Below are 26305 nucleotides of genomic sequence, written 5' to 3' on the forward strand. Positions count from 1 at the left end.
GTATTTTTAGCACTGGAAATGTCGGGGTAGAATCCATCAGACAGTCAGCGTGTGGACTGTGGGTGAGCCGTCTGAAGCTGTGACTCGTGGCAATGAATTCTGTGATGTTGATAGATGTGTTTTCTGCCGTTTTGGATTTTTCCGCTTTGAGCATAGGAGAAAAAATCTGGAAAGCAAAAGAAAGACCTCAAAGGCATGAGCGCTATCATCTAGTATGTCAACTCAACGTATTCTTAGCTGCTGTTGGGCTTTAAGATGAATTTTCTGGACAAGCAGCCTGTCAGAAAAAAATAGGAAGACACAGGGAAGATCTCAAGTTGCTGAAATGTTAAAACAATATAGCTTTTTACATTCTTTACCTTACTGGAATATTTGCTTTACATTCGGTCACTGCACATTGAGAAAACATGAAATATACACTATGGTGTTTGTTCTCTAGAAACTTTTATTTAATTATACAAATTCAATTAAATGTGTAAGTATTTCTAAAGCCTTGTTTAGAGAGATGAAAAAGTCTAGAAAAAAAATAAAAATGCTTTTCTTAATAATGCAAGTTTAAACGTGATACCTCTGAATAGTATTTCTTATATACATTTTTTGTCGTTTTGTTTGATTTGTTTAATATTTTCAAAGGAAATATATAAATGATTTTCTTAATATACAATTTTTTCTGACCTGTGGAGCTTTGAATAATAATTTGTTGTATAAATAATATTTGTTTTTAATCATATTTTTCTGATCTACTCACATTAACTTCCAGTTAACAGTCTCTATCCCAAACATTTTTGTCTTTCCTACCTGAAGAAAACGCATGAATAACGTCCTGACTAAACCTAACATTGTAATTCCTTTAGTCCCATTTTGTTGCTTATGGACAGTTACTTCACAAGTGTTTGCAAAGCGTTTAGTTGTGTTTTCCTTCCCTCACAGATCTTCCATATGACGTACGACCTGGCGAGTGCAGTCATCCGGATTTTTAACCTGATAGCCATGATGTTGTTGCTGTGTCACTGGGACGGCTGTCTGCAGTTTCTCGTGCCCATGTTACAGGACTTTCCCTCCGACTGCTGGGTTTCCCTCAACAAGATGGTGGTACGTATTTCTGTTATTTTCTTGTTTGAGACGGAAGCACTTTCTTTCTCACATTCATGATGACAATAGACGTTTTATCCTGGAGGTACGAAATTAGACCGTCTGCCGAGCTCAGCGTGTCATATCACCGAACAATACAGCAGCCCGCCAAGCTGATATTAGGAAATTTGTTTCACAACAGTCGCAAAGCGCATATCCAGGTGGAGTAACTGAATTGAATGAAAGTGAATTTTGTTAACCAGTGTCTTGTTTCAGATATTACACGATTCTTATTGACCAGCCGAACAAACGTTCCCAGTTGGAGATGTCTTTTACAACTATGCAGTACATTTATCCACAACCAAGATTACCAAATAGGTGAAACGGTGAAAAGATATTATTGCTCACAGTTTCGTATCTTATTCTCATTTGAGTTGATTGTTTTCTAGGTAATCTTAAGAGATAGATCTAAGTCAAATATAGATAGATAAAAAACACTTGGATATCATTGCTCATAACCATCCTGGTGAGATCTTTGTCAACTTTTGATTACAGACTTTTGCATCTTGGCAAATGGAGCGTAGTTTCTGATGAGGCCTACTCTAAAACTCAAACACTTGAGTCAATTTTCTCTTCTTTTAATTTCTTTCTATGAGAAACAATTTGTCATGTTTCCTTTCGGGAAATTTAAAAGACCAAATAGTTGAAGATCTAAATACGATACATAATATTAAAAAAAACATCAACGACACCGGGGGAGACTTTCTGGGGTGATTTCCAAAGATTGGAAGAAAGTTTGACGGTGAGATTTGAAAGTTTGTCTTTTTTCTCGTTGTTCATTTCCCACACAACCTCTGACAGTACACTTGTGTGTTTGTGATGGTGTGATTCTATTGAAGTGTTAGAAGAAACACTCCTAGTCGGAGTGCGTTTTGTGCTTTAGGGTGTGCGGTGTGGGTGAGATGAGACAGAATGACGGCGGTGCAGATGAAAGTGTGCGCGTGTGTACAAACGTTCAGGTTTAGAGACGTGCCAAAGCAGCTGCTGCCTTTGTACATCTAAAAAAAAAAACAGACATAAAAGAACCTGTTTAGGGGCCAGACACCACACACACAGATACACATGGACACAAACGCAACACCACAGATACATCCGTATGTAGAAACCAAGGTTATTTTAATTGGCTGAAATTAACAACTTTTCTGTTCATTGAGATCAAATAAAACATTGACCTGAAAGTATTGGCATGAACTTGACTAAAAGAAAAATATTAATGTTTGTCCAAAAAGAAACTGAAATGAGTAGAAACTAAAATTTAAATTAATTAATATTATATAGCAACATTAAAAAATAACAAATAAATGATGAAATCACATAAGCATACAAAACTTGCTGAAACTTTTACTAAAATTAACATAACAACAGAAAACTAAAAATAAAAGCTAATTTTGAATATTAGTAAAACTAAATATAACTTAAATCAAAACTATAGTAACTCTGGTAGAAACACACACACAAACACACACACGACTTGCTCTGATTTTACCCAGATTTTCAGTCTGGACTTAAAGGACCAATGTGAAGATTTAAGCGTCGACCTCTGAACACATAGATTTGTATATTTTATTACACGGCTCCTTGGAATGCTTGATTCTGATTGGCCAGTCGCGACATTTGCAGGTTCGTTATTCCCAAATAACAACCTCTCAAAACTAATAACACGCGGTAACCCGGATCCAGCAAATTGTTTCTATGGTTCTTTTCTATGGTTATGTTGTTATAATTGCTTCCAATGTTTCCTCATTTGTAAGTTGCTTTGGATAAAAGGGTCTGCTAAATGACTAAATGTTAATGTAAATGTTTTCGACAAATTAAATATAAACATGTCTTTTAATAACATAAATGACAACATATTTACAAATGATTGTTCGTGACATTTGAACGTCGTTTCTTACCTTAAAACCAAAAGTAAACACAAAAGTTTTTTTAAATGAGCTAATAATATATTTCAAATTCACATTTCATGTTTAGTTTTTTCTCATGTGGCAAGTAGCCGTGTAATAAGTGATGTAATGTACAAGCAGCCGGCTAATGTGAAATAAGCCCCTTCAGTGACATAGACGCCCTCCGCTCGGGTCCAGGCTCATTTCTGTGATAATAACTGGCTGCCTGTACATATTGCATTTCTGTCAATAGAAACTCTTTATTTTTACACACAGCAATCTCCTTCATGTAAGTAGCAACACTCGTAAAGCATGTTTCATTGTACTTGTAATTGAAGGCAACAAACTACATTTTTGTAGTGTAGTTTTGTAGTGTCAAGCTGCTTCTCTCTCTATGCTCAGGCCTATAAAAGCATGCAAATATGAATGTGTAGAATGATTGACAGGTGGAGAGTGTTTCTAAAGACTTCAGTCTTCTGAGTGGATCACACTGAGTGCTTTTTGCACACTGAGTTCTTTTCTGCTCAGCTTTACTGTCTACAGAGTGTTGTTCTGTCAGAGACAGGTGTGATTTCCCAGAATATATGTCAAGTAGATAATTTACATTTAGTCATTTAGCAGACGCTTTTATCAAAAGCAATAAGCGATATGTCATACAGGAGCAATAATACAATAGGTGCTAATGCAAAGTTACAAGTTTCTGCAAAAGCCAGACCACTACCTGTTGAGAGAAAGAGGGAGAGGGTCTCATTTGTCTGTCAAGTATTTACAGAAGAGATGGGTTTTAAGTAGCTTTTTGAATGTTGTGAGAGATGTGGTTGACAGGAGTGAGTTAGGATTATCAGTATATTCTCTCATAAAGTATGCGATTGGTGAAGGATGGTAGTTTAAAGCTATGATTTCGGTTTACCTTGAACCGACGCTTACCGAACGCATTCTTCTTTTATGGCAGGTATTTGTCAACAGGACATACCGCCAACTACTGTCCCTGTGTATTTATATATCTGATCTTATGTTTGACATCTCATATTTTACTGTTATATATGGAAAGCGCTAAGAGAGCGGCGTTCCGACCATTTGACGTCATGGATTTTGACGCAAAACTGGCGGCCTCCGAGTAAAATTATTTTTAGTTTATGAATACTGTGACCGTTACAGTGTTTTTTCAATTTCACATTTATAAAGTAAATGCCTTTGTTAATATATTAAACCATACATCTCTCTATACCGAAGGTTCTTTTAAATCCAAAGTCAATTTAGATCAAAACGTCTGCAACAAAACGCATTAAATGTCCATTGTATGAAATTTAGCGGCATCTAGTGGTGAGTTTGCAAATTGCAACCAATGGCTCTCTCCCTTTCGAAGCACTACAGTGGCTGACACAGCACAAAGTAAAACGTAAATAGTTTCACTTTCCACCGCAGGTCTGATAACAAATAAAATCTTGAGAATGTAAACAGAACACGCTGCCTTGGTAACACAAGATACTGAGACTGTGCTTAGAGCGGTATGGAGCGATGGTGGAAAAGCGCTCAACATGGGGGTGAATTTATTATGTAAGGTCTTTATACACCTCTGAACACGTAGTTATGTATATTGCATTTCCGTCAATAGATCCTCTAAAAACATGACACACTGGATCTTTACTGTATCGTGATGTTGAGCATCACGTTTGAAAGGCTATTGACATTGCGTTGGCTCAGCTTCTTTGGTTACAGTTGGTTTGGCGCTGATATCACTTGGGACATTAAGGTCACAAACCCTATAGAGATGAGAGAGAGAGAGAAATATATTGTGGATGTTGAAAAATACTAACATGTGCGACCATATGTGTATTATTAATTCATGCGTATCATAAACATTTTACCAAAATAAAACTGGATATTGCATCCACTGTGCATGGGAGCTCAGGTTATTCCGTCAGTTGGTCAAAACCTCATGAATTCGCCTTAAATGTTCCTCGCAATAATCGAGTCATACTTTCATCGAGTCAAAATCGTGACTGTGGCAGGAAAGTGAAAGGGGAAGTTGGAATGACTGTAGGGTTTTGCCTCTCGAGAGACCTCTACATCGAGTGCTTGACAACTCGTATCATTAATGTGCGCATACGACAACAGGCCATCCGTCTTCAGTACAGACAACTGATCCTAAAGGACATCATCTGTTACCACACACACCCGAAACATCCCCGAGCATGAACGCTTTAAAGCACTCACTTATAGGAAGAGTTTTTATCACAGATAGAAACAAACTGACTGAAACCAAACCGATGTTTTTTTAGGTAAACTGGTTAAAGACCAGGAAAGGAAACAAAAACTGATTTGATATCCGCAGATATCCATGGATGGTTTCATCTAAGCAACTAAAACAGATGTTACTGCGAATGCGCGCTTTTGTGACTTCCGGTACACATTGACAAACAATAGAGTGCCTGTTGATAACATTTCTTATTGCTGATAACAATCAAAAGAAACCGAGAAGAACAATTATTTGGCTAAACTTGTCTTTCCAATATTTTGAATTTAGACTGCAATACCAAGCTCAACCTCGTCTAGATGTCACAATGTGGATTGTTCCAAAGCAGCTTAACAGGAGAAAATAGGTTAGTAAATAATATCTAATGTCAGCAGTCTCCCGGTGGTTAATTTAGCATATTATGCATTAAGTGAACGCTTGGCTGAAAAGATGTGTCTTTAATCTAGATTTAAATTGGGCGAGTGTGTCTGATCCTCGAATAATATCAGGAAGGCTATTCCAGAATTTAGGTGCTACGTGTGAGAAAGCTCGACCCCCTTTGGTGGATTTAGTTATTCTAGGTGTTATCAAAAGTCCTGCGTTTTGAGATCTTAGAGAGCGTGATGGGTTGTAGTGTGACAGAAGCTCTGTTATGTTGGTAGGGGCTAAACCCTTTAAGGCTTTATAAGTGATTAAAAGAACTTTAGAGTCAATACCATACTTAATGGGTAGGCACCTAAGGGTTGATAACATTGGGGGTATGTGATCGTATTTTCTGGACCTGGTTAGAACTTTTATTGATGATTCAGGATAACCACTAAGTAGTGCATTACATTAGTCAAGTCTTGCGGTCACAAATGCATGGATAAGCTTGTCTGCGTCAGCAAGACATAGAATATTTCATAATTTGGCAACATTTCTAAGGTGGAAAAAAGCCGTTTTTGTGACATTTGAGATGTCAGGTTGCTGTCTAATATTTGTTGGAGTAACAGTACATCATTCAACTTGCAGGTTATAATCTAAAATATTCGGTTTACGTGTCTTTGGTCCGATAAGTAAAGTTAAAATTAGGAAATGACAAGTCATCCAATGTTTTATATCTTCCATGCACACAGCCAATTTGGATAGCTGGGAGGAATCATCTGGTCTTGAGGATATATATATCTGAGTATCTTCTGCTAATTCCATGTTTTCTAATGATCGTCTGGTATGTGATGTCATGAAGAAACGTGTGCACAAAGAAAATCGCTCTTTGTGAATGTCGACAGTTTAACATTGTAACATTTCCAAAAACTTTAAATAAGTTAAGTGTAATTAAAGCGAGTTTGGGTGTTTGTTGTTCTGTAGATGTTTGAATACAGCATGAAACACACTTGATTTATTATTTTTATCATTCGTGCATCTGCTTCCTTGTAGGCGAGGTTTATAGTGGTGATAAATCACAGCATAGCAAGACAACAGAGATGCAAGCGCTGTGAATCATCTGAACACAAACAATAACACGTCACACTTTGTGTGTGTTCCTCAGTGCTAACATAAATCCATGAGGACAGCAAGAGACACACAAACACAGCTGCAGGGTTTACACTACTAACATAAAGCATTCTGGGATACATGTATCTAAATCACCACTCTCTGTCTGTCCATCCATCCATCTCTCTCTCTTTCTCCATACAGCCACAGAAAATAGAAAAGAGACCATTTAAAATGTTGAATTTCAACAAAAAGCAAACATCTGGGAGCGAGATAAATCCGTCCAACCACAAACGATAACTGAGAAAAATAACTAATATGACTAAACTTGTTTTCTTTGCAGTATTTGAGGTCTGAAAAAATACAGAGCATCCCTTCTATTATTTTCACCTGTTTCTCCAGTTTTCATTTTCTGCAAATAAATGCAAATAGAAACAATATTTTTATTTGACATTAGGAAGAAATATTGTAAGTAGTTTACAGAATGAAACAAACATAATAATTTTACCTAAACACGCTACTATACATAACAAGTTCAGAAAAACTGATTTTAATGATCATTTAAAAAAATAATGAATACATCTTTTTGAAATGGTCTCTACCTTCTCACTCTGTCCATCTTTCTATCCGTCCCTCTCTCTCTGCATCTTTAACAGTATACAGATGTTGTGGTCGGTCAGCTGTGAGAGAATGAGCTCATTGATGCTAGGGGGATTTGGGATTAGACACTCTGTGTAGACACACACGAGTAAGTGGATTAAACGCTGGGTGTTATTTCTCACCCCTGAGCAAAAGCTCTCCAAAGACGCTGAGATCTTCTCACTTCTCTCGTACATGCGTTCAGGTCTCCTGGGATGTGCTAACATTAAAATGGACCTGCAGCACTTCAGTTTTTTGAGCGGTCGCAGTCTAGCTCATAAAATTCATTTTAACCCATTCACACAGGAACTCTGTGTACACTCCCTGTATTACTGGTTTGTTTTATTAACATTACATTGTACATTTCTGTGTAAAGCTTACATTTAAATCATTTAGCAGATGCTTTTATCCAAAGCGATTTACAAAATGAGGAACAATGGAAGGAATCACAACAGCAAAAGAGAAAATGTACAAGTGCATAATTTGTTAAAAAACTGTATACTTAGCTAGTATTTACAGCTGTGGAAAACTTTTAGAGCCATCCAAATTTTCATTTCAAATCATCATTTCTAGATGTATTGTGGTCATTTCAGTCCAGTGTCTGCGGAATTTCAACAAAATCAAACCTCAGGAGTGACATAAAGTCATCCAATAGCAATGTGAAAGACCGACAGCATGACAAGACACAATGGAAACGTGAGAAATATCCAGGTTATTGCGTAAAAAATAATATGTGAACTTGACCTAAATACATGTCGAAATATGACTGTTGTATTGCTTAAAAGTGAACTTGTTTTTTTTGCAGTATTTGAGGTATGAAAATGCAAATAAAAACAACAGAATGTACCAAAAAGGATCATTGCCTAAACACACACCTATTAATAATACATTTTAAAATCGCAAAAAACAATCTCTGAGATTATCCACATTATCTACATATCTACACAGTGTCTTAATAGAATGGATAGAAGTTTAAGTTAATTTTATTTTTATTTATATTAATTATAGATTTATTTATCAAAATACGTCCTTTCAAATGGCTTGTTGAAATGAATTGTGACAGGTAAGATCTCTTTCATATCTGTATTGGACCTTTATCTCTATTCTCTAATGAGATCGAAATTGAAAACGGTGGAAAAGCAATGTCAGTAATGTCATAATTGTTTCTTTCTAAATAAAATCTCTTGATCTGTGCTCACATTTGCGAGCTTACTGTCCAACCTGCAAGCCAAAGTCAGCGATCTCAATTTGAACTCTTCTCATCGAGGGGTCAGGGAGGTTCATTTCAATTTCTTTGCACATTTGCTGTTGTATATGAAGTGTGTGATCGCTGATGTGGTTGTTGCTCACAACAGAGCTCAGAATGGCTGTATCTCATCAGGTCAAAGGTCAGCAGGGGCAAATAACCTCTTTCTGTCCTACCGACTGAAATTTAACCCCGTTGAATTCTGCTTTCCTGTGTAATTTGTTCCCCTTCTAAATATATTCCCTCCGAGGAGTCCTGCAGTATCACAATTCCAGGAAGCTTTTCTGTCCGACTGCATTCATTGTATGATGAATAAACCTGACGCGTCCCCTCTCGGTCAAAAACGGAGATGAACGGATGTGTGAAAAGATGTTCGATTGTCTTGGCTGAGATTAAAAAAGTATATTAGAGGCCATCTGTCGGCTCGGGTGGGGAGAAGTATGTGCAGTCACGGTATAGATGGCACGAGAAGTGCTGTACGTTTAGATAAGATTTTGTAAACAGAGTTGGAATAGGCGGGAGCTCTCATCTGTACTGAATTCGGAAAAAGGGTGATATTCACACGGCTTATCAGCCGCAGGGCACAGAAGTCTGGATGGTAAATGAATGTCTTACCATACTGTGTCCTGCCCTATCACAGCCCAGCAGAGCACGAATGAAAGAGAGAGAGAGAGAGAGAGAGAGAGAGAGAGAGAGACAGTAAGCATTGCTTTGCGGCCCTCCCAAATTAAAACATATCCAGTAATGCAATGCTGGAACATCAATTCTTTTGGTTGGTGATCTTACTTTTCGGATGTTTGATTGCATAAAATCTGTGATGAATTTCTATATTTCATATAATGGCACAAGGATCCATCTTGGGGCCCCCAGTTTGGAACCACTGCTTTAAGTATTCATTTTCCCTTCTTGTCTTAAGACTGATAAAAATGAAACCTTTGTTAAAATGGATTAACAATAATTAAAAGAAATTTGTATAAAAATGCACAGTCATGCACATCATCCACTGAATTAAACATGTATTGTAGTGCCAGTCCTTGATGTCCTCGGCTGCTATAGAATGTGTGCGTGTCTGTGTGAGCTCCAGCACGGTCACTCTACTTTTGTTTTCAAGACAAAGTGCTTTCGACTTATCTATAATTCAGATCCTTGATGTCCTCGGCTGCTATAGAATGTGTGCGTGTCTGTGTGAGCTCCAGCACGGTCACTCTACTTTTGTTTTCAAGACAAAGTGCTTTCGACTTATCTATAATTCAGATCTGTTCACTCCAATGTTTTAACAGCGCCTGCTCTCTAACATCATCACTCGCTCTTTTCATCATTTCCTCTACATTTATATTCAGTTTTTAATTTTTCAACCCAAAGTCATTCAGGTTTGGCAATGTGAGACCGGCAATGCCGACGGCATGGTGTTCAGTATATGAAGAGTTTATTTGGAATAACAGACCCGAAAAATAATGTTTTTTGATTGTAATCGAGTTTTTAGGAAGCTTCAGCATGAGGGAGATTGCTGGCCTAAATCAACCAGCCGGAGTTATAGACAGCGAACCAGAATGGGCTTACGGGTTAAACCAGTTTTTTTAAAAGGTTTGACTTAGACTCTGATGCAATACTCCATCTACCATCCTCCCATAGTAATCTTCCAACGTCCGCAAAAACCTCCACAAATCCCAACATTCCCTGTATTGGACTGACTATCACAGAGGAACAAGTTAAGAGTGAACTGAGGAGCCCTGAGAACAAGAATGCAGGACCAGACGGTACATTTCCCGGAGTCCTAAGAGCTTGTTAACTCTACCTAGAGACGGTACACTGGTCTGGAAAACATCTTGTCTGGTTCCAGTACCTAAGAAAGGAACATAATGATTATAGACCGGTTGCTCTGCCATCTCACATAATGAAGAAGATCATGGAAAGGACAGTCTTGGCACACATGAGACCAGTGGTCAGCTCATCACTGGACCCTCTACCGTTTGCTTGCTGCCCCCAGGTCATATACAGTACATGCTGCAGAGAATGTACCCATATCTTGACAGGACTGACAGTACTGTGAGAGTCATGTTCTTTGACTTCTCCAGTGCTTTTGACACCATACAACCAACATTACTGGGAAGAAAACTAGAAGTAATGCAGGTTGATGCCTCAATGATCTCCTGGGTCACGGATTACCTATCAGGTAGACCTTAGTTTGTGAGAGTGTGAGTGTCCCGGCAGGTGATATCAACACAGGTGCTCCACAAGGAACACTTTTTGATTTCCAGTACTACACAGTCATGTCACCTGCAGAGGTTTTCTGATGGCTCTGCTGTTGTGGGGTGTATTGAAATAGTAATTGACTTCAGGAGAAATACAAAACAACCCATCCATTTCTGTATGAGACCACGGACTCCACTCTGACAATAAACTCAACTTGTCAAAAAACATGGATGCAAGTTACAAAAAGAGTGGAATACGATTAATGAGTTCTCTGCAGGGTGCCGTTGATTCTGTTTTCTGTCTTCCGGACAGAAACTGTAATTAATCTCGCTTTGGAAATTATCCGGATGTCAGCGTGAGTCATTCTGAAAAAGCTTTTTTAAAAAGGGCACTTTAAATGACTTAAACGTTACTCACATACTCTCTGTCATTCAGGAGACGTCTGACCGAGGCCACACAGCAGATTCAGCTTTATTTCTATACTAGAGTGTTTCCTTTACAAAAGTTTAGACGGCAGAGTTAAGACAGTTCGGATATAATAAGAACTGAACACATTGTGATTAAAGGTGTTGATGTTGTGTTTGTCTTTTTCTCTCTCTCTGCAGAACGACACGTGGACTGAGTTGTATTCGTTTGCCGTTTTCAAAGCCATGAGTCACATGTTGTGTATAGGTTACGGTCGACAGGCTCCGGAGAGCCTCTCGGATATCTGGTTGACGATGCTCAGTATGATTGTCGGGGCAACCTGCTACGCCGTCTTCATTGGACACGCTACGGCCCTCATCCAATCCCTGGACTCATCGCGACGTCAATATCAGGAGAAGGTAAAATCGATGTCTGTTTGTAGGACCCAGGTTGTTTTCCATTTGCATAACCACGGGTTTACTACAAATACCATTGATTATCTGTGGTTTTCAAACCATGGTTCATTTTCTTGAGGGGGGTTGCTACTGATGTAGAGTAAATATTACAATCCAAATATTTTTCTGCACTTCTACTATACACTAAAAGTTCAGCATATACTTGGCTGGTGAAGGGAGTGTGTAATGAGTTAAGACGATCGATCGCCTCACATAATAACTTTGACTTTTCGTTACATTCACTGCACCGAGACCTGCGCTAAATCACTTACCAACCTGAATATGCTCTATCTTACAATTCATTTTATATCCAGCTAAAATATCTAAACCAGGTTACTTTCGATTGTCGTCTGGCCGATGATCTCAGCTGACTTGATGTACAATACCTTTCTGTAAATCACTGTTCCATGGCAATGAGTTTGGAGTCCCATAGTTACATTTGCATTTGGTACATGTTTTTTTGCTAAAGTGATGTTCAAGGTTTTATATGTTTAGACGTTCCATAGGTATCAAAGCCACAACTGTGGTGTTGTTAGTGTGACAGCCACATAACCTGTAATTCATCGTCTGGTAACATTTAAAGCCCTTTGAAGCTGCACCGAAACTGTCATTTTGACTTTCAACCGTTTGGAGTCCATTGGAGTCCACTATATGGAGAATAAGTTCCTGGAATGTTTTCATCAAAAACCTTAATTTCTTTTCGACTAAATAAAAAAAGACATACACATCTTGGATGACAACAGGGGTGAGTAAATTATCATGAAACTGTGAATGTGTTGAAAGTGAACAAGTTCTTTAATGATATGAGTATAGGCTTTTAGGACGGCATGAGGGCGAGTACATTGAGGCTATTTACATTTTTGGGTGATCTGTTCCTTTTTGAAAAGTCAACTCAAAGTACACAATGTACTTTTGTACTCTCCTGCATCGCTTGACATTCATTAAAGCGGTTAATGTTCCATCTGCGTGCTTCTAATGTTTGTACAGCTGTTTGGTTTGTTTGTCTCGGGTTGAGTCATGTGTTGTTTTGATTGGATAATCACTGCTAATACCACAGATATGTGTTTGTTTATTTGACTCTGTGTTTGTGTACCCTTATAGTGAGCATCGGATAGTGTGCTACATACCGACTTGGTTGCATCTGTCATATTTCCGCTCTTGGTGTTCGTAACAGTAGATTAGACCTGGCGTGTCTATCAGCGTTTCTATGCCGGTGAGCTCGGCCAATGGTTTTTCACTTCTGTTACCATGCAGAAAGCTTTGTGTAGAGAATGGAGCCCCCCGATTGGTCGCTTTGAAAGAGTGGGATTGCCTGTCGCCCTGTTAGTGCATTTTAAAGGTCGTGTATTTAATTTATGTGTACGTGCACGATACTATGACATCTCTCTGGACGAGCTAGAATTGATGAGGCAGCAGAATAGTGTCCTGCCAGGGTCCTTGGATAGTTGACATACAGTAGATGTGCGTATGTTGTGATTCTGTCCTTGAGACGCTGTAATGAAATGACATGGTGGTTGGATGGGTGGAGAGACATCATCGAGGGGGAGGGAGAGAAAAGACCTGTAGGGGTCAGGGACGAACAACCTGTTTCTCTACATGGTACGCTGCACTAATTTTGGAAGATACTTCAGATTTATAGAGACAGTTCATCTGAAGTAATAAATGATGTCCTGTGTGCAAACACATATTGTATGAAGGGGTCTCAAATCAACTTTGTGGTGCACGTTTGGTACAGATTTACAGGCCATAAATGTTGAGTAACCTTCATTGATCTCAGCATCATATACAGGGAGATCCTGTTAACACACCCTACCTATACATTGAGTTTGTGTTCTTTATCATTTATTTGAAGAATATTCCACGTACGGATGTGCATCACTACAGGTACTTCTGCAGAAGTATTTAATATATAGTAAATATACGGAGAATTTTTTTTACATTTGCCGTGTGTGGATATTGATAAAAATAGTGAAATTGATAAAAAAGATTGTGGACAGTAAAGATCCGATTAGGGAGTTGGACAAAATATGGTCTGATGGGAAATTTGTGATAATACCATTTATATTAATTTATTAAAATTAAATCCTATTTTTATCAATGTTTTCCTTATTCTATACCGTTTTTTTTTTGTATGTTTCTGATGCTAAAAATGTTCTCATGTTTCTGAAACGTTTAAAGCAACAATGCAAAATTACAAAGGGATACAGAAATATAGTAGAATCAAATAGAAATATTTTCAAAATAAGTTCGGAGTAAATAAATCGAACGTGTTTCAAGCGTACATTATTTACACCTAAAGCTGACCTGAATTATGACGCTTAACACATTACAGAGGACAGATGTATGAGTTGGTCTTTTAAAAGTATGAAAGCGATTGGATGGTACCCTGTGTCCCTCTGAACGTCTCTAGCTGAAACTTCACAGGATTGTGAGAAATGATCAGTGCTTTTTGAAGGAGTGAACAGGTTGAGAGAGAGAGAGAGCTCCGTTCATCATCTGCTATCTCTGCTTTGTCCTCAGGCATGTTTAGAACAGTCTTCTGAACTTGTATATGACGTATACAGTCACACACACACATGCAGTTTGTCAAATACATTTATGTTTTTTCAGTGGCCTTGCACATATGGGACATTAAACTGTGAGGTTTGATTTAGTCATTCTGCTCAGCGGATGGAGTTTAATCCAGAATGGTGTGTGTTGGCTAGCATTACTTATTTTTAGCGCTGCTGTTAAAGCGTGTCGACTGTGTGCTACATCTGGAAGGCTGGAAGCAGTCCGAAAACTAAAAGAGATTGACAGTGCTGGTCAGATTAAAACCGGTGGAAGCGCTGAGGTCTGTTATCCCAACATAGCGAATTGGAGCTTTCTCCTATCTTAGCAGTTTGATTATACATATGTTGGTGTCATTTTTTATTATTATTTGTATTTTTCAGCTTAAAATTGACAGAAACTTTTAGTTTTGTTAGTGTTTTCCCCCATCGTGGGTGTGTTGGTTTTGTTATTTACATATAATAGTCTTGTTAACCTCATCCTCGCTGCCTGCACTTGGGTTCTTCTCCACCTGTTTCACGACATTTTATGTTTTTCTTAAATATCCGCATGTTCGTGTATGTGTTTATAAATACAAAATTAGTATGCACAGTACTCATTATTTAAACGCAAACTTTAATTCTATATGCGTTTCGTCGCCGTCTTTAGCATTATATTTCTATTAATATTTAATCCTAATTTTATTTGTGTTTTTATTAAACGTAACGTTAAAAGTTAAATGTACAACATTAAATTGTAACTCTTTATAAAAGACAACCTGTTTTTTTCTGAATTTCAGTTTCATTTTTGTAGTTTTGTCCAAAATATTTTTACATTATCATATCTTGAACCCAGTATCATTTGATTGAATTGTCCATAATTTATCTTTAAACTCCTATTCTACATACATTTACTCATTTCACACAGCTGATCTCAACCCTGATAGCACACTACATCTGGCAGACGTCTGAATTTACATCTGGAAGACATCTGCAATACATAGTTTGCTCATTTGCAAGACATCTCGGAGACGTCTGCTGTCATATGTCATATAGACATCTATAAGACGTCTGTAGGGTGTTTATGATTTAGAATGGATGTAAAACTGCTCTTTCTAAGACGTTTAGCAGATCTTTTTACACAGCAGATGTTTTCCAGATCTTTAGCGGATGTACGTGTGCTAGCTGGGAACCAACATTGTCATGAAGTTGTTTGACTTTTTCAGTTCTGCTCTATTTGTCAAAAGACATTTTGCACAGAGGTCAAATTGTGTCCTTCTGTCTAGCCGAAATAAACTCTCCGTTTTGTAGACCTGTTGTACTAGCTCACGCAGACAGGCTCAAAATATTTCATTGAAAATATCAAGTGAAGAATTTTCATCAAACCCGATGGCCTTTTCTGGCTTTGTCATGAAATGTGTTGTTTCAAGGTCAATGTCTTGAAACAACAGTCAGCGGATGCTTCGCGCTGAGAACGACACCAAACCGCATCTCTCGGGTTTCTCCACGCCGTCTCACCGCCGCTGCTGCTCTGAACAGCCTGAGAAAACAGGCATGATAAATAACGCAAGATCTTCTCTCTCTCCTTCTGCTCCATCCTCTGAATCGTTTATCTTCTCCTCGTAGAACCTCCTTATCATCCTCGTTTCTTCCATCGCATCCATTACTCTCAGCTCAAAATACACTAGAGTAACATCTGTGGCTTTAACATATGGCTGGGTAAACACAGAGACTCCTATTTCATCCCCGAACATCACTGACGTTACAACGAGACCGACATGACAAACGGTAATACCTTCTTATTTTACCTGGTATTACAGCGGTAAGCTTATAATAATAATCTTTATGTTCAGCTGCCAGGTACGGTTTTGCTGGAAATGTCAGTTTGAGGTCGATGATGAAGAGACAAAAGGATTTGTAGCATTATGCCGATTTCAGTGTCTTAAAGCGCAGTGAGTCATTTTGGTGCGTAAAAGTGACTTCAAGTTTTTTGCAAAAGTGCAGACAGTGTTCAGGGTAGCACTGGAGGCCAGTCTGGCCTTGGTTAGCTCACTGTACCCGCAGGTAGAAATGTGCTTAGTGTCGTCATGAGATGATTTATTCTAGAATCAGTGCAGTGAATAATACATCCCTGACGTGAACCTGAAATTAGACTTCTCCATCTTTATTTTCAGCAAGAGGACGCCAGGACTTAACAACAGAGAGCACGAACACAGAAAACACACAGACACGCGCTTCCATTTATTTGAGGTGGGAACGAGCGAGGAGGGTTTTGTTTGCTTTCACTAGAAAATCTTTAGAAGGGAATCAATATGGTGTCCCGCTTTTCTCGCATTTAGTTCATTTGGGTTGTTTCAAAACACTCTTGTTACAGCTTTTTTCATTCTCTTCTTCATTCTCTCATTTTTTCTCATTCATTCTGTCCTCTTGCTCTCCTTTCATTCTGTCCTCTTATTCTCTCCTTTCACCTTTCATTGTCTCTTTTCTTTCGCTCCTTTTTGTTCTCCTTACATACTCTTACTCTTCTTTAGAGCGGCACTTCAGCTATGAATGAAACTTTCCCCATGGTTTACTCACCCTCAAGGCGTCCTAACTGAATTTTCTTCTTGAAGAATAATGCAGTTGGAGTTATAATACCACGTATCATTTTGGGACATCCATCGATCAAAGGCTTATTCTCTGACTTTCCCCTCGTTCTCTCTAATTTTCTCTCCTATCATTGCTTCTTTTCATTCTCTCATTTTCTTTTTTCTCTTCTTTTATTCTCCCCCCTTTCCTTCCTCTAACGTTCTTAATTTTCTAACTTTTTTTACTCCTCTCATTCTCTCTTTTTCTCTTCCTTCGTTCTCAACCCTCTCATCTCTTCTCACAATTTCTCATTTCATTCTAACCTCGTTTTTTTCTTTTTACTTTCATTCTCTCCTTTTCTCTTTAATTCTCTCTGTCCATTCCTTCCTCTCTTCTCCTCTGCAAATTAATGCAGAAACTATCTACACGCAATGAATATACCTGAAAGACTGCAATACTATGTGAGCAGACAGACCTGAAATGCACCTCACCTCAAAATTCAAAATCGCACCACAAGGTCTAAAATCCTCTCTGCCTTCCTAAAAGGCTGTAATGTCCCTTTGTGCAGTCTTTCGAAATAGCAGAGAGAGAGAGAGAGAGAGAGAGAGAGAGAGAGAGAGAGAGAGAGAGAGAGAGAGAGAGAGTATATTTATAAAAAGGCTTTCTGTTAGACATGCTTTAAATCTGCACCAGCGTACAGAGTCTTTCTGACTGCTGCTGTCTGCCCGTCTGTTCTCTGCACATGTCAGTCTGACATTTAAGTGACAGGATAGTGACCAACCTCTCACCACCATAAATAGCACATAAATCATATTCAACATAAAATACTCAAATAAACCAAATTACCTTCTGTATAGGAAACAACTAATTTCAGTCAAATTTTCAATGACACATTTGGAACAGCTTTAGTTCATCTATATCCTAACAGTCATTGGTCTGTGAACATGGTCTGTTAAAGAAGCAGTTGTGTTGATCTGAGTGATTCAGTGATGGGCTTTCAGAGAGAATTGCATTTAATGGCTGGGCTGATAGTCCTGTGCGTGACGTCATCAACCTCCAAATTGCATCCTTTATTGCTTAATTTAAAGCCAAATGAAATAAAACCGAAGATTTCTGTGGTGGTGTCATTAAATAAGGAGTGTGAGACGTGCCAGGGCTCTCATCTGTGTAGAATATGAGAGCCCGGGCTACTAACAGTAATGTCTTAGAATGATTGATGTAAACTTGTTTCCTACGTTTCAAACCCATAATGTGCTTCTAAATCAATCCCCTGTCCTAAATTTCAAAATGATACTTCAGTCAGCATGCTTGCTTTGTAGTCAGCAAGGGAGCTCTCTAGGTTTTGGACCTGAGTCAGAGAGTTTTTTTACGAAGTACATCACACTCTTTATTTATTTTTCACATCAAAGGATCAAGAAAAGTTAGATTATTCATACATGACCCTGTTAAAAGAATCTTTGAACACTGTTGACTTTGAGCTGAGAGCTGCAGCCCACTTCCGTGGAAAAGAGTTATTGTGAGACCTTTATAGTCCTACATGTTGATCATTATTCTCACAAGTGGTTCACAGACCTTCACAGGTGTTACAGAAACACCGTTGTCAGCACATGCCGCCGAGCAACAGGGAATGCACAGATCTTCAATGCTAATGTATCACGGTCTGACCTGTTTTCTGTAAATTTTCCATCATTGTCGTTCTCTTTCTGTCTCCACATTACACTCTGTTTGAGGAATGTTTGTCCTGGTAACAATAACTAATGACCCGAGGCTCAGATTTGGGGTTGACCTTCCTATGGAAAACACTGAAAGATTCTACCACACGGACACGAAATTGTCCGATGTACTTTTGTTAAATGATGTATGTTGGTGGACATGTTTTTTATTTATGTTCTTGCATATTTTACACATTAGATTAGTATTAGGGCTGTAAAACGATTAATCGCGATTAATCGCATCCAAAAGAAAAGTTTATGTTAACATAATGTATGTCCGTGCACTGTGCATATGAATTTAGCATTTATGAAACATACATGAATATATATTTAGGAAATATTTATATTTACCAATCATTTTAATTATACATAAATATGTATTAATTAAAAAGAAATTGTAAATATACGCGTGTGTTATTATAAATACAGAAATATAATATGTAAACAACTTTTATTCTGGAAAAATGTGTCGCGATTAATCATTTGACAGCCCTAATTATTTTTGTAAGAATGAATATTCAAATGTATGCATTTTGATATGTTGTCATATTTTACAGTTTAAAAACTAACATTGGTCCTAGGACTATAAAACTTTTGGATTAAAACTCATAAAAACGGGTTTAGGTGTTAAGGTTTAAACATTAGCTTGTAGGATAACAAAAAATCCACCCTGGGACATTAAAATGCCAGATGTTGAAGAATATTTATTAATAAAACATATTATATATAAAAATATCAAAAATATAAGATATATATTTGTATATAATATTTCTTGATGCTGTATATTTCATGAATGTTTCTTTCTCTCTGCAGTACAAACAAGTGGAACAGTACATGTCCTTCCACAAACTTCCGTCAGATTTCCGACAGAAAATCCACGATTATTATGAGCACCGCTACCAGGGCAAGATGTTTGATGAGGAAAGTATCCTTGAGGAACTAAACGAGCCGCTCAGAGAGGTGAGGATGTGTGTGTGTGTGTTTGCAAAGGTTTGTCTGTGTCTGTAAACATCTAAGGAAAAATCTCCCAGAAGGCCTTGCAGTTATCTGAGCTTTCCAAAATAATAAAACCGTGCTGAACCGAAACAGTTTTCCTGCTCAACAAACAACTAAATCCTTTGTGTTTATGGATTCCAACTTTGACTACAGTGTTGTTTCAAAAGAACACAACGATTCAAACAACGACCGAGCTGTTTGTGTCTCGATTGTCTTATATTTGAGTGAAAAAAACACAGGCACTGGACCCCATACTGCGACCAAATGGTTACATTTTGCAACCTGTTTTCAAGGCAGCGTAAGCCTTTTTTACAAGTAGTCGTGCATGTGCGACCTGCAAATTTACAATTTATTCTAGTTGTTGTTTCACGTGGAAAGACAAGTAAAACGTGAGTCCGCAACCAGTGCAGGCTGTGTGTGACAATCAAATGCGCAGGTCACTCGCGTCACTGATGTATCCCACTGTCGTCGCGCACAATCCAGGTCCTCATTGACAAGTTTACACCCACACAACCTGAGCGCATAACTATGAGTCTCTGTTTGCTGTGACCGTTTTTTTTGAGCCTGAGGACAAACGGTTTGATATATGAAAGACTAACCGTGGAGGAGTTCTGGAAAAGTCATCTATCTGTGGATTACTTGAAATTATCATTTCAAATTCGTTCACAGACAAATGCTCTTGTCAAGTTTTATATGCAATTATATTTGCACGTGTTGTAAAAGGAAAAGTGTCCTTAATACACAATAAAATCATAGTAAGAATGTAATAACAGGAGACGTTTCATTTCACTTTTATTTGACGTTATATTTAGTACATGTGTTGTTAACATGAGGAAAAGTGTCCTTAATACACAATAAAATCATAGTAAGAGTGTAATAACAGAAGATGTTTCATTTTACTTTAATGTGTAACACTCTAACTCCATCTATCAGTCTCAAACAATCTGCCAATCCAGCATTGTGTCCACTGTTTATATAACATCCATCACTGAAATTCAGTGAACAAACAAACACAGCTCAACTTCTCTCACTATTGCAAGAGTTATGAACTGCAGCTGCAGACCGGCAGTGCAGCCAATCTTAATATCTTGATGGTAAGCAGGTCTAACTATCGCTCGTCGGTTGACACGTGGGCTGGCTATTTTGAAATAGTAACACATTTTTTAAGTCTCCTTTCTTTATGCAAAATATTTTTTATTTCTTTGATATACAAGGTAAATTATGTGTATATGTATTTCATAATATGTAAAGTTTCATTTATTTGTGTTTTATAATAATACTATTTATTTTACATCGTTCCTTTTCATATCATCTCTACTGTTTGGGCTTAAATTTGTTTTTAGATATTTTAAATACGGTATATAATTTAAGTGTAGGCCTACCATTCTGAAAAGTGCAATAAATATGACGCAGAAAATTTGTGAGATCCACTCTAAGGTAGTTGTTGTGTATATAAAATTTGTACCATTTGTAATATAATGTCTGTTTGTATCATGTCACAGGAAATAGTGAATTTTAACTGCCGCAAGCTGGTGGCCTCTATGCCTCTATTTGCCAACGCTGAACCCAACTTTGTGACAGCCATGCTAACAAAACTGCGGTTTGAGGTCTTCCAACCGGCCGACTACATCATCCGCGAAGGAACCATCGGCAAGAAGATGTACTTCATCCAACACGGTGTCGTCAATGTTATTACCAAAGGAACTGTTGGCTTGAAACTTTCTGATGGCTCCTACTTTGGAGGTACAATCCCACTCATATTATTCTTGTATTATTTCTGCATAAATTGGATGGTACCAGCATATTCTTAAATTAAAGTGCTTAAATACTAACTCAACCCCATAACACATGAAGATATTTTAAGGTGGATATTATGTAACCTTTTCCATTGAAGCGCTCTATGTAACATTATTATATCTATGATAAATGAATTGAACTTTGACAGGACATGGACGTTATTAGATTGAACTCTGGTTCCTAAACAGACAGTTCCCCCCCAAAAATGTCATAATTCAATCAACGTCATGTCATTCAAAACCTGAATGAAATATAAAAACACTGCTGGTAACCAAACAACATTGTATCTCAGCATTTTTGTAAATCTACAGGAGTCATGTAAAGCAGAACGTTAAAATCAATTATACCTCCAATTTGTTGGCAGAGAAACCCAAAAGGCGGCTGAATTGTAGATGCTGTGTGTGGCGAGATGTGTTTGTGGAATATAATCTCTCTGCAGCGCTAAATGCGCATGAGTCAGCCGTTTTTAGCTGCAGGGGGCAGGGGGGTTTGGAAGAGCACTCAGTGCGTGACCTTGGAAAGGTCAGAGATAAACTAAAGACTTGTGTAGCCTGAGATGGAGAAATAAGAGAGAGGCAGCCCGATATACTAGACATCATTCTCAGAAAGGTCTGCGTCTCCGTATTACACTGAGGAAAATGTCACTGATGTTTTGAACTCATCTATGATTCATTTAGAGACTAAAGATGCTACTTGTAAAGGGGCTTGATTTTCTCACTTGTTTTCCAAAAAGCATTCTTCGAAATATCTGTCTCTCTGTTCATCAGAACAAATAAATGTATACACATTCGGAACAACTCGAAGGTCAGTAAATGATGAAAGAATTTTCATTTTTGGAAGTATCCCTTTTAAAAAGAATATTCTTCTTAATTGCCATAAAATGTTCTTAAATCAAAAGTTTGAAATGTTATGTATTCCCGTAAAAAAACCGTTTTAAGTTCAAGTTCTCAACTTAGGAGAAACATCTGAGGTCATACCTAAATAAACAATTGTGAACTTCAAGAAGTCTCCAGAGCTAGGAAAGAGCAACATCTGAGCAAAAACATTTTCCTTTTTGCGTTAGATCCGATTTCCTTCTTAAAGTAGTTGTTTGTTGAACTTGTTGTGTACTGCATGTGTGTGTATAGAGATATTTTGCTTAGAAAAGGAACAAATTAGATGCAAAGCATAGTGTAGCGCCTGTGTGTACATTAACAGAAATGTGTGTATCCAACATAAAGAAGTTACCTAAGATCCTGGTTTGATTCACAAGCTCTTGGTTTGACGAATGGTGCTTCGATGACGATCTTCTTTCAAATTAGCCAGGGCTTCCAAGGTTGCGTATTGCCTTCTGTGGATTGATTTGGGGAGCCGACAGGGAAATGGAGCAAAGACAGAATCCTGATGGATGGGTCAGGATTTAATACAGAGGTTGACGCACAACATGTAGGATGAATGATGTTTATTATCTACAGAGACTCTAACGGGACATTTCTCATCCATCCATTCCCATCCGGAAGAGCGAGATGTTTCATACTCCTGCTCCAATATTGTGTGAGGTCAATTCAATCCCGGAGAACCTAAATATAGAAAATAACCTTGAACATTCACTATGAAACAATGCCTGGTAAGGTGGGCTGGTGTCATGATCCGAACAGAAGAACCCAAATGCAGATGGCGATGTGGTAAAATAAAGACTTAAATATAAACAATATCATGTCTCTCTCTCAAAAAACAAGTGGGTCTGGCATGATCCTGCCACAAAACTAAGAAAACATGATCAAAAGAGGCAGGATCATTCACATGTATTTTTTGTAATATCCTATTGGAACTTTTGAGTGGGAATAATAAATCAAAAGCTTTGGCAAAATTTGTTTAGGAACTCAGATTTATTAATGTTTTATTTAGAGCTGCACCGATAATACATTTTTCCACCGATACAGATAGCCGATCATTCAGGGTGATGTCTGCCGATGACGAAGATTAAATAATTATTTATTAACTCTCTGAACATTGTTAACTAATATAACGGTTATTGATATCGAACATCTGGTGATGTTTCTTGACAATTTATATATACAGAGCAGAAGTTCCTTGCATATCTGCAAATTGTGTAAAAATACCGATTATTGTCCTATACATCGCTGCACCTCTAGTTTTATTAGTCAAACTTATTTGTGAATTATTGCTGGAAAGCATTCTCATCAAATATACTCCATTCGATCCCTCTGGAGTTTGGATTGTAAAAAAATCGTGTGGTTGAGGGTTCATTATAGGGACTCTGTATTAAGCCAAACAAGTCGTTTCTGAGGCGGCACAAGTTCATATTTTTTTATATCAATACTCACAATTGTGTTTTCAGTAATGTGTAATGGAATCAGGTGGCTTTCTTTTTCTCTTTTGAAGACTTTTTCATTTATATGACACGCAGCACGATAATGTTAATAATAAGTATGCACATCACATTCTCTGGAATGAGGTCTGATGCAGTTTAATTACTTTCTGCAGGCGGATATTCAAATTCCTTGCCTCTTCTCTGTTAAACTATTCAGAGTTCTGGTTTTCAAGCAATTTAAAAGCACTTGCTGTCAAGAAAAGGTCATAAAGTCCCCGTTTGCTGTTGAACAGCAATATCAGAATGATTTAGACTCCTCTTCTGCTCCCGTCTTATATACACATTTATATACTGAAATCCTATGAATAATCTTGTACAAATGCAATACGTTTGCACCGAGAATTCATCTTACACAATGATATGTGTTTTGTTGATCAGTGTGTGAGTTTCTTTGGTTGTTCCCTCTGTTAGAGATCTGTCTGCTGACCAGAGGTCGTCGTACGGCGAGCGTGCGAGCAGAGACCTACTGTCGCCTGTACTCTCTCTCCGTGGACAACTTTAATGAGGTGTTGGAGGAATACCCCATGATGAGGAGGGCATTTGAGACTGTGGCCATTGATCGGCTGGATCGCTTAGGTAAGAAAAACCAGATCCGTCTTCTGAATATTTTGGAAGAGCAAAATTACAGATGTAAAGATGGTAATGGACTATTAAGGGTTAAAAAGGCTCATGAGTTTATCAACAGCATCGCTATCTTGCTGTCAGTTATCACAGCATGATATTGACTGGAAATGGCAATATTTGTATACAGTAATGCACTTTCTATGGAAGTTAATAGGGTAAGTGAGGCAAAATGGTGAAGATTTGCAAAAAGCAATTACTTATTATCTTAATGTTTGTTATTTGGGATGTTAACTTGTCCAAAAGTTCTTTTAATGATTCGCCGCCTTTAGCAATGGACACCAGTCACACTTTATTGCTCATATACTGTACAGCTAAATTGGATCATTTTGGAATTTGTATGCATAACTTTATATAAAGACTCCAATAACTCTTCATCACCCTCTCACAGGGAAGAAGAATTCCACCCTGATTAACAAAGTCCAGCACGACTTAAACTCAGGCATCTTAAACAACCACGAGAACGAGATGATTCAAGAGATCGTGAAGTATGACCGCGAGATGGTGAAACTGATAGATCCTCAGCGACCCCGTGCAATGTCCATGACACCCTCCATCCCCGGCGGGATCTTCGCTCCCCCTGGCCAATCACAGGGTTGCTCTGCCATTGCGTCCCTCCAGCAGGCGGTTGCTATGAGCTTCTGTCCGCAGTTCGGCAGCCCTATGGTAGGGCCGAGCACCATGCAGTCACCCAGGATGGTACGACGGTTCCAGGTTGTGCAAAACCTCTCCAGCCCAGTGGCTGTGTCTCCTCAGCAGTCGCAGCCACCGGTTGCGGTACCACTCGGGGCATTCACCGCCTTAGCAATGGCGAGCACGCCGATGCAAAGCCCGCTTATGGCGGCAGGTGGCCGGACATTTCAGTATGGGAGCATCCCTATGGGTGGGCGTTCTGGCTCTCAGCTGTCACTCATCCAACAGCACGTCCCCAGTCCGACACGTCCCACCCTGCTCAAGGGTGCCAACCCATTGCCCCAAACAGGCATGTTGACCCAGGATGCCAGAGCTCTGTCTGCATCCCAACCTTCTCTGCCCCAAGATGGCACGCCGCCCATCGGACCCAGCCCTCCACCATCGAACATCGCTTCCTCGACATCGATCGGCCCACCACAAGGACCTCACCCCGCCATCCCCGGGCCATCTGGGGTCATGAGGGCAGTGCCTCAGAGAATAGTCCCGTCCCATCAAGCAGCAGCAGCAGTTGGAAATTACCCTTCGACACCGCCTCAGACGGGCACTTTATCTGGCTTGGCCGGACCAGCACCTTTGGACTCTGCTATACGCAAGAAAGATTCCATAGTCAGCCTTCCCGAAACGGACTTCACAGCTCGATCAAGGCTATCGTCCAACCTCTGACAAGAACTTTGACTCTTTGAAATACTTTTGGGAGTCACTGTTTATTCTTTTTGCCCGAGTTCTGTACTCGTAGGGGCTGTCTGTAGCGAAGGTAAGCTTGTGGCTTTTCATGAGATGCAATGAGAGGACAATCGGACAGAATTATTGTACTAGATTTAAAGTCTCTGCTACAAGTAGATCAGCGAGGTTGGATGCCTCGGTTCTACTTGCTCATTTAGTTAGCGCTGACCCCTGTACAGCTTCCGATGCCTCTTAATATAATTGTCTTTATCGTCCCGAATGAAGGGGGGAACTTTTCATATGTTGCGTGGTGTGTTTCGTAGAGTTCATGTGATACAATGGGACATGGATTGGGTGAAATGGAAATTAGGGACTTGAGATGACAATTATGAAATTTACTGCTTCGCAAAAGTGTTTGGAAACGCCTTCGTTCTTTCTGTATAAGCTCTCTGTGTAGCAATCTAAATAACTGTCTTTCACACTGTTGTACGGTATTATCAAAAAAAGTATTAAGGACTGCTGGTCGATCTTATATCCACCTGTAAATAAGGAGATAAAAAAGGGAAAACGTTATAATAGCAAAACAACAATTGTATGTACTTGAAAACCAAAGTTGAGCTTGAACACAAATTTTGGTTGTGTCTGTGTCAACTGAGCAAAGGAAGTCTAATGGAAACGTCCTCTATTTAACT

General features: G+C 38.6%; 1 protein-coding gene across 1 annotated transcript in view; it reads left to right on the plus strand.

Moving 5' to 3' along the window:
* Positions 1-25613, plus strand: part of LOC306891271 (potassium/sodium hyperpolarization-activated cyclic nucleotide-gated channel 2) — a gene marked incomplete at its 3' end in the record, with an annotated part of 35497 nt that extends 9884 nt beyond the window's left edge. The window contains exons 3-8 of the mRNA XM_079451369.1: positions 931-1092; positions 11407-11625; positions 19283-19429; positions 20968-21208; positions 24048-24212; positions 24649-25613. Of these exons, the coding sequence (XP_079307495.1) occupies positions 931-1092; positions 11407-11625; positions 19283-19429; positions 20968-21208; positions 24048-24212; positions 24649-25613 (1899 nt within the window). The remainder of the gene's footprint in view (positions 1-930; positions 1093-11406; positions 11626-19282; positions 19430-20967; positions 21209-24047; positions 24213-24648) is intronic.
* Between the last annotated feature and the right edge of the window lie 692 nt (positions 25614-26305).

This window comes from Barbatula barbatula (genome assembly GCF_947034865.1).
Source record: "Barbatula barbatula genome assembly, chromosome: 3".
Taxonomy (NCBI): domain Eukaryota; kingdom Metazoa; phylum Chordata; class Actinopteri; order Cypriniformes; family Nemacheilidae; genus Barbatula; species Barbatula barbatula.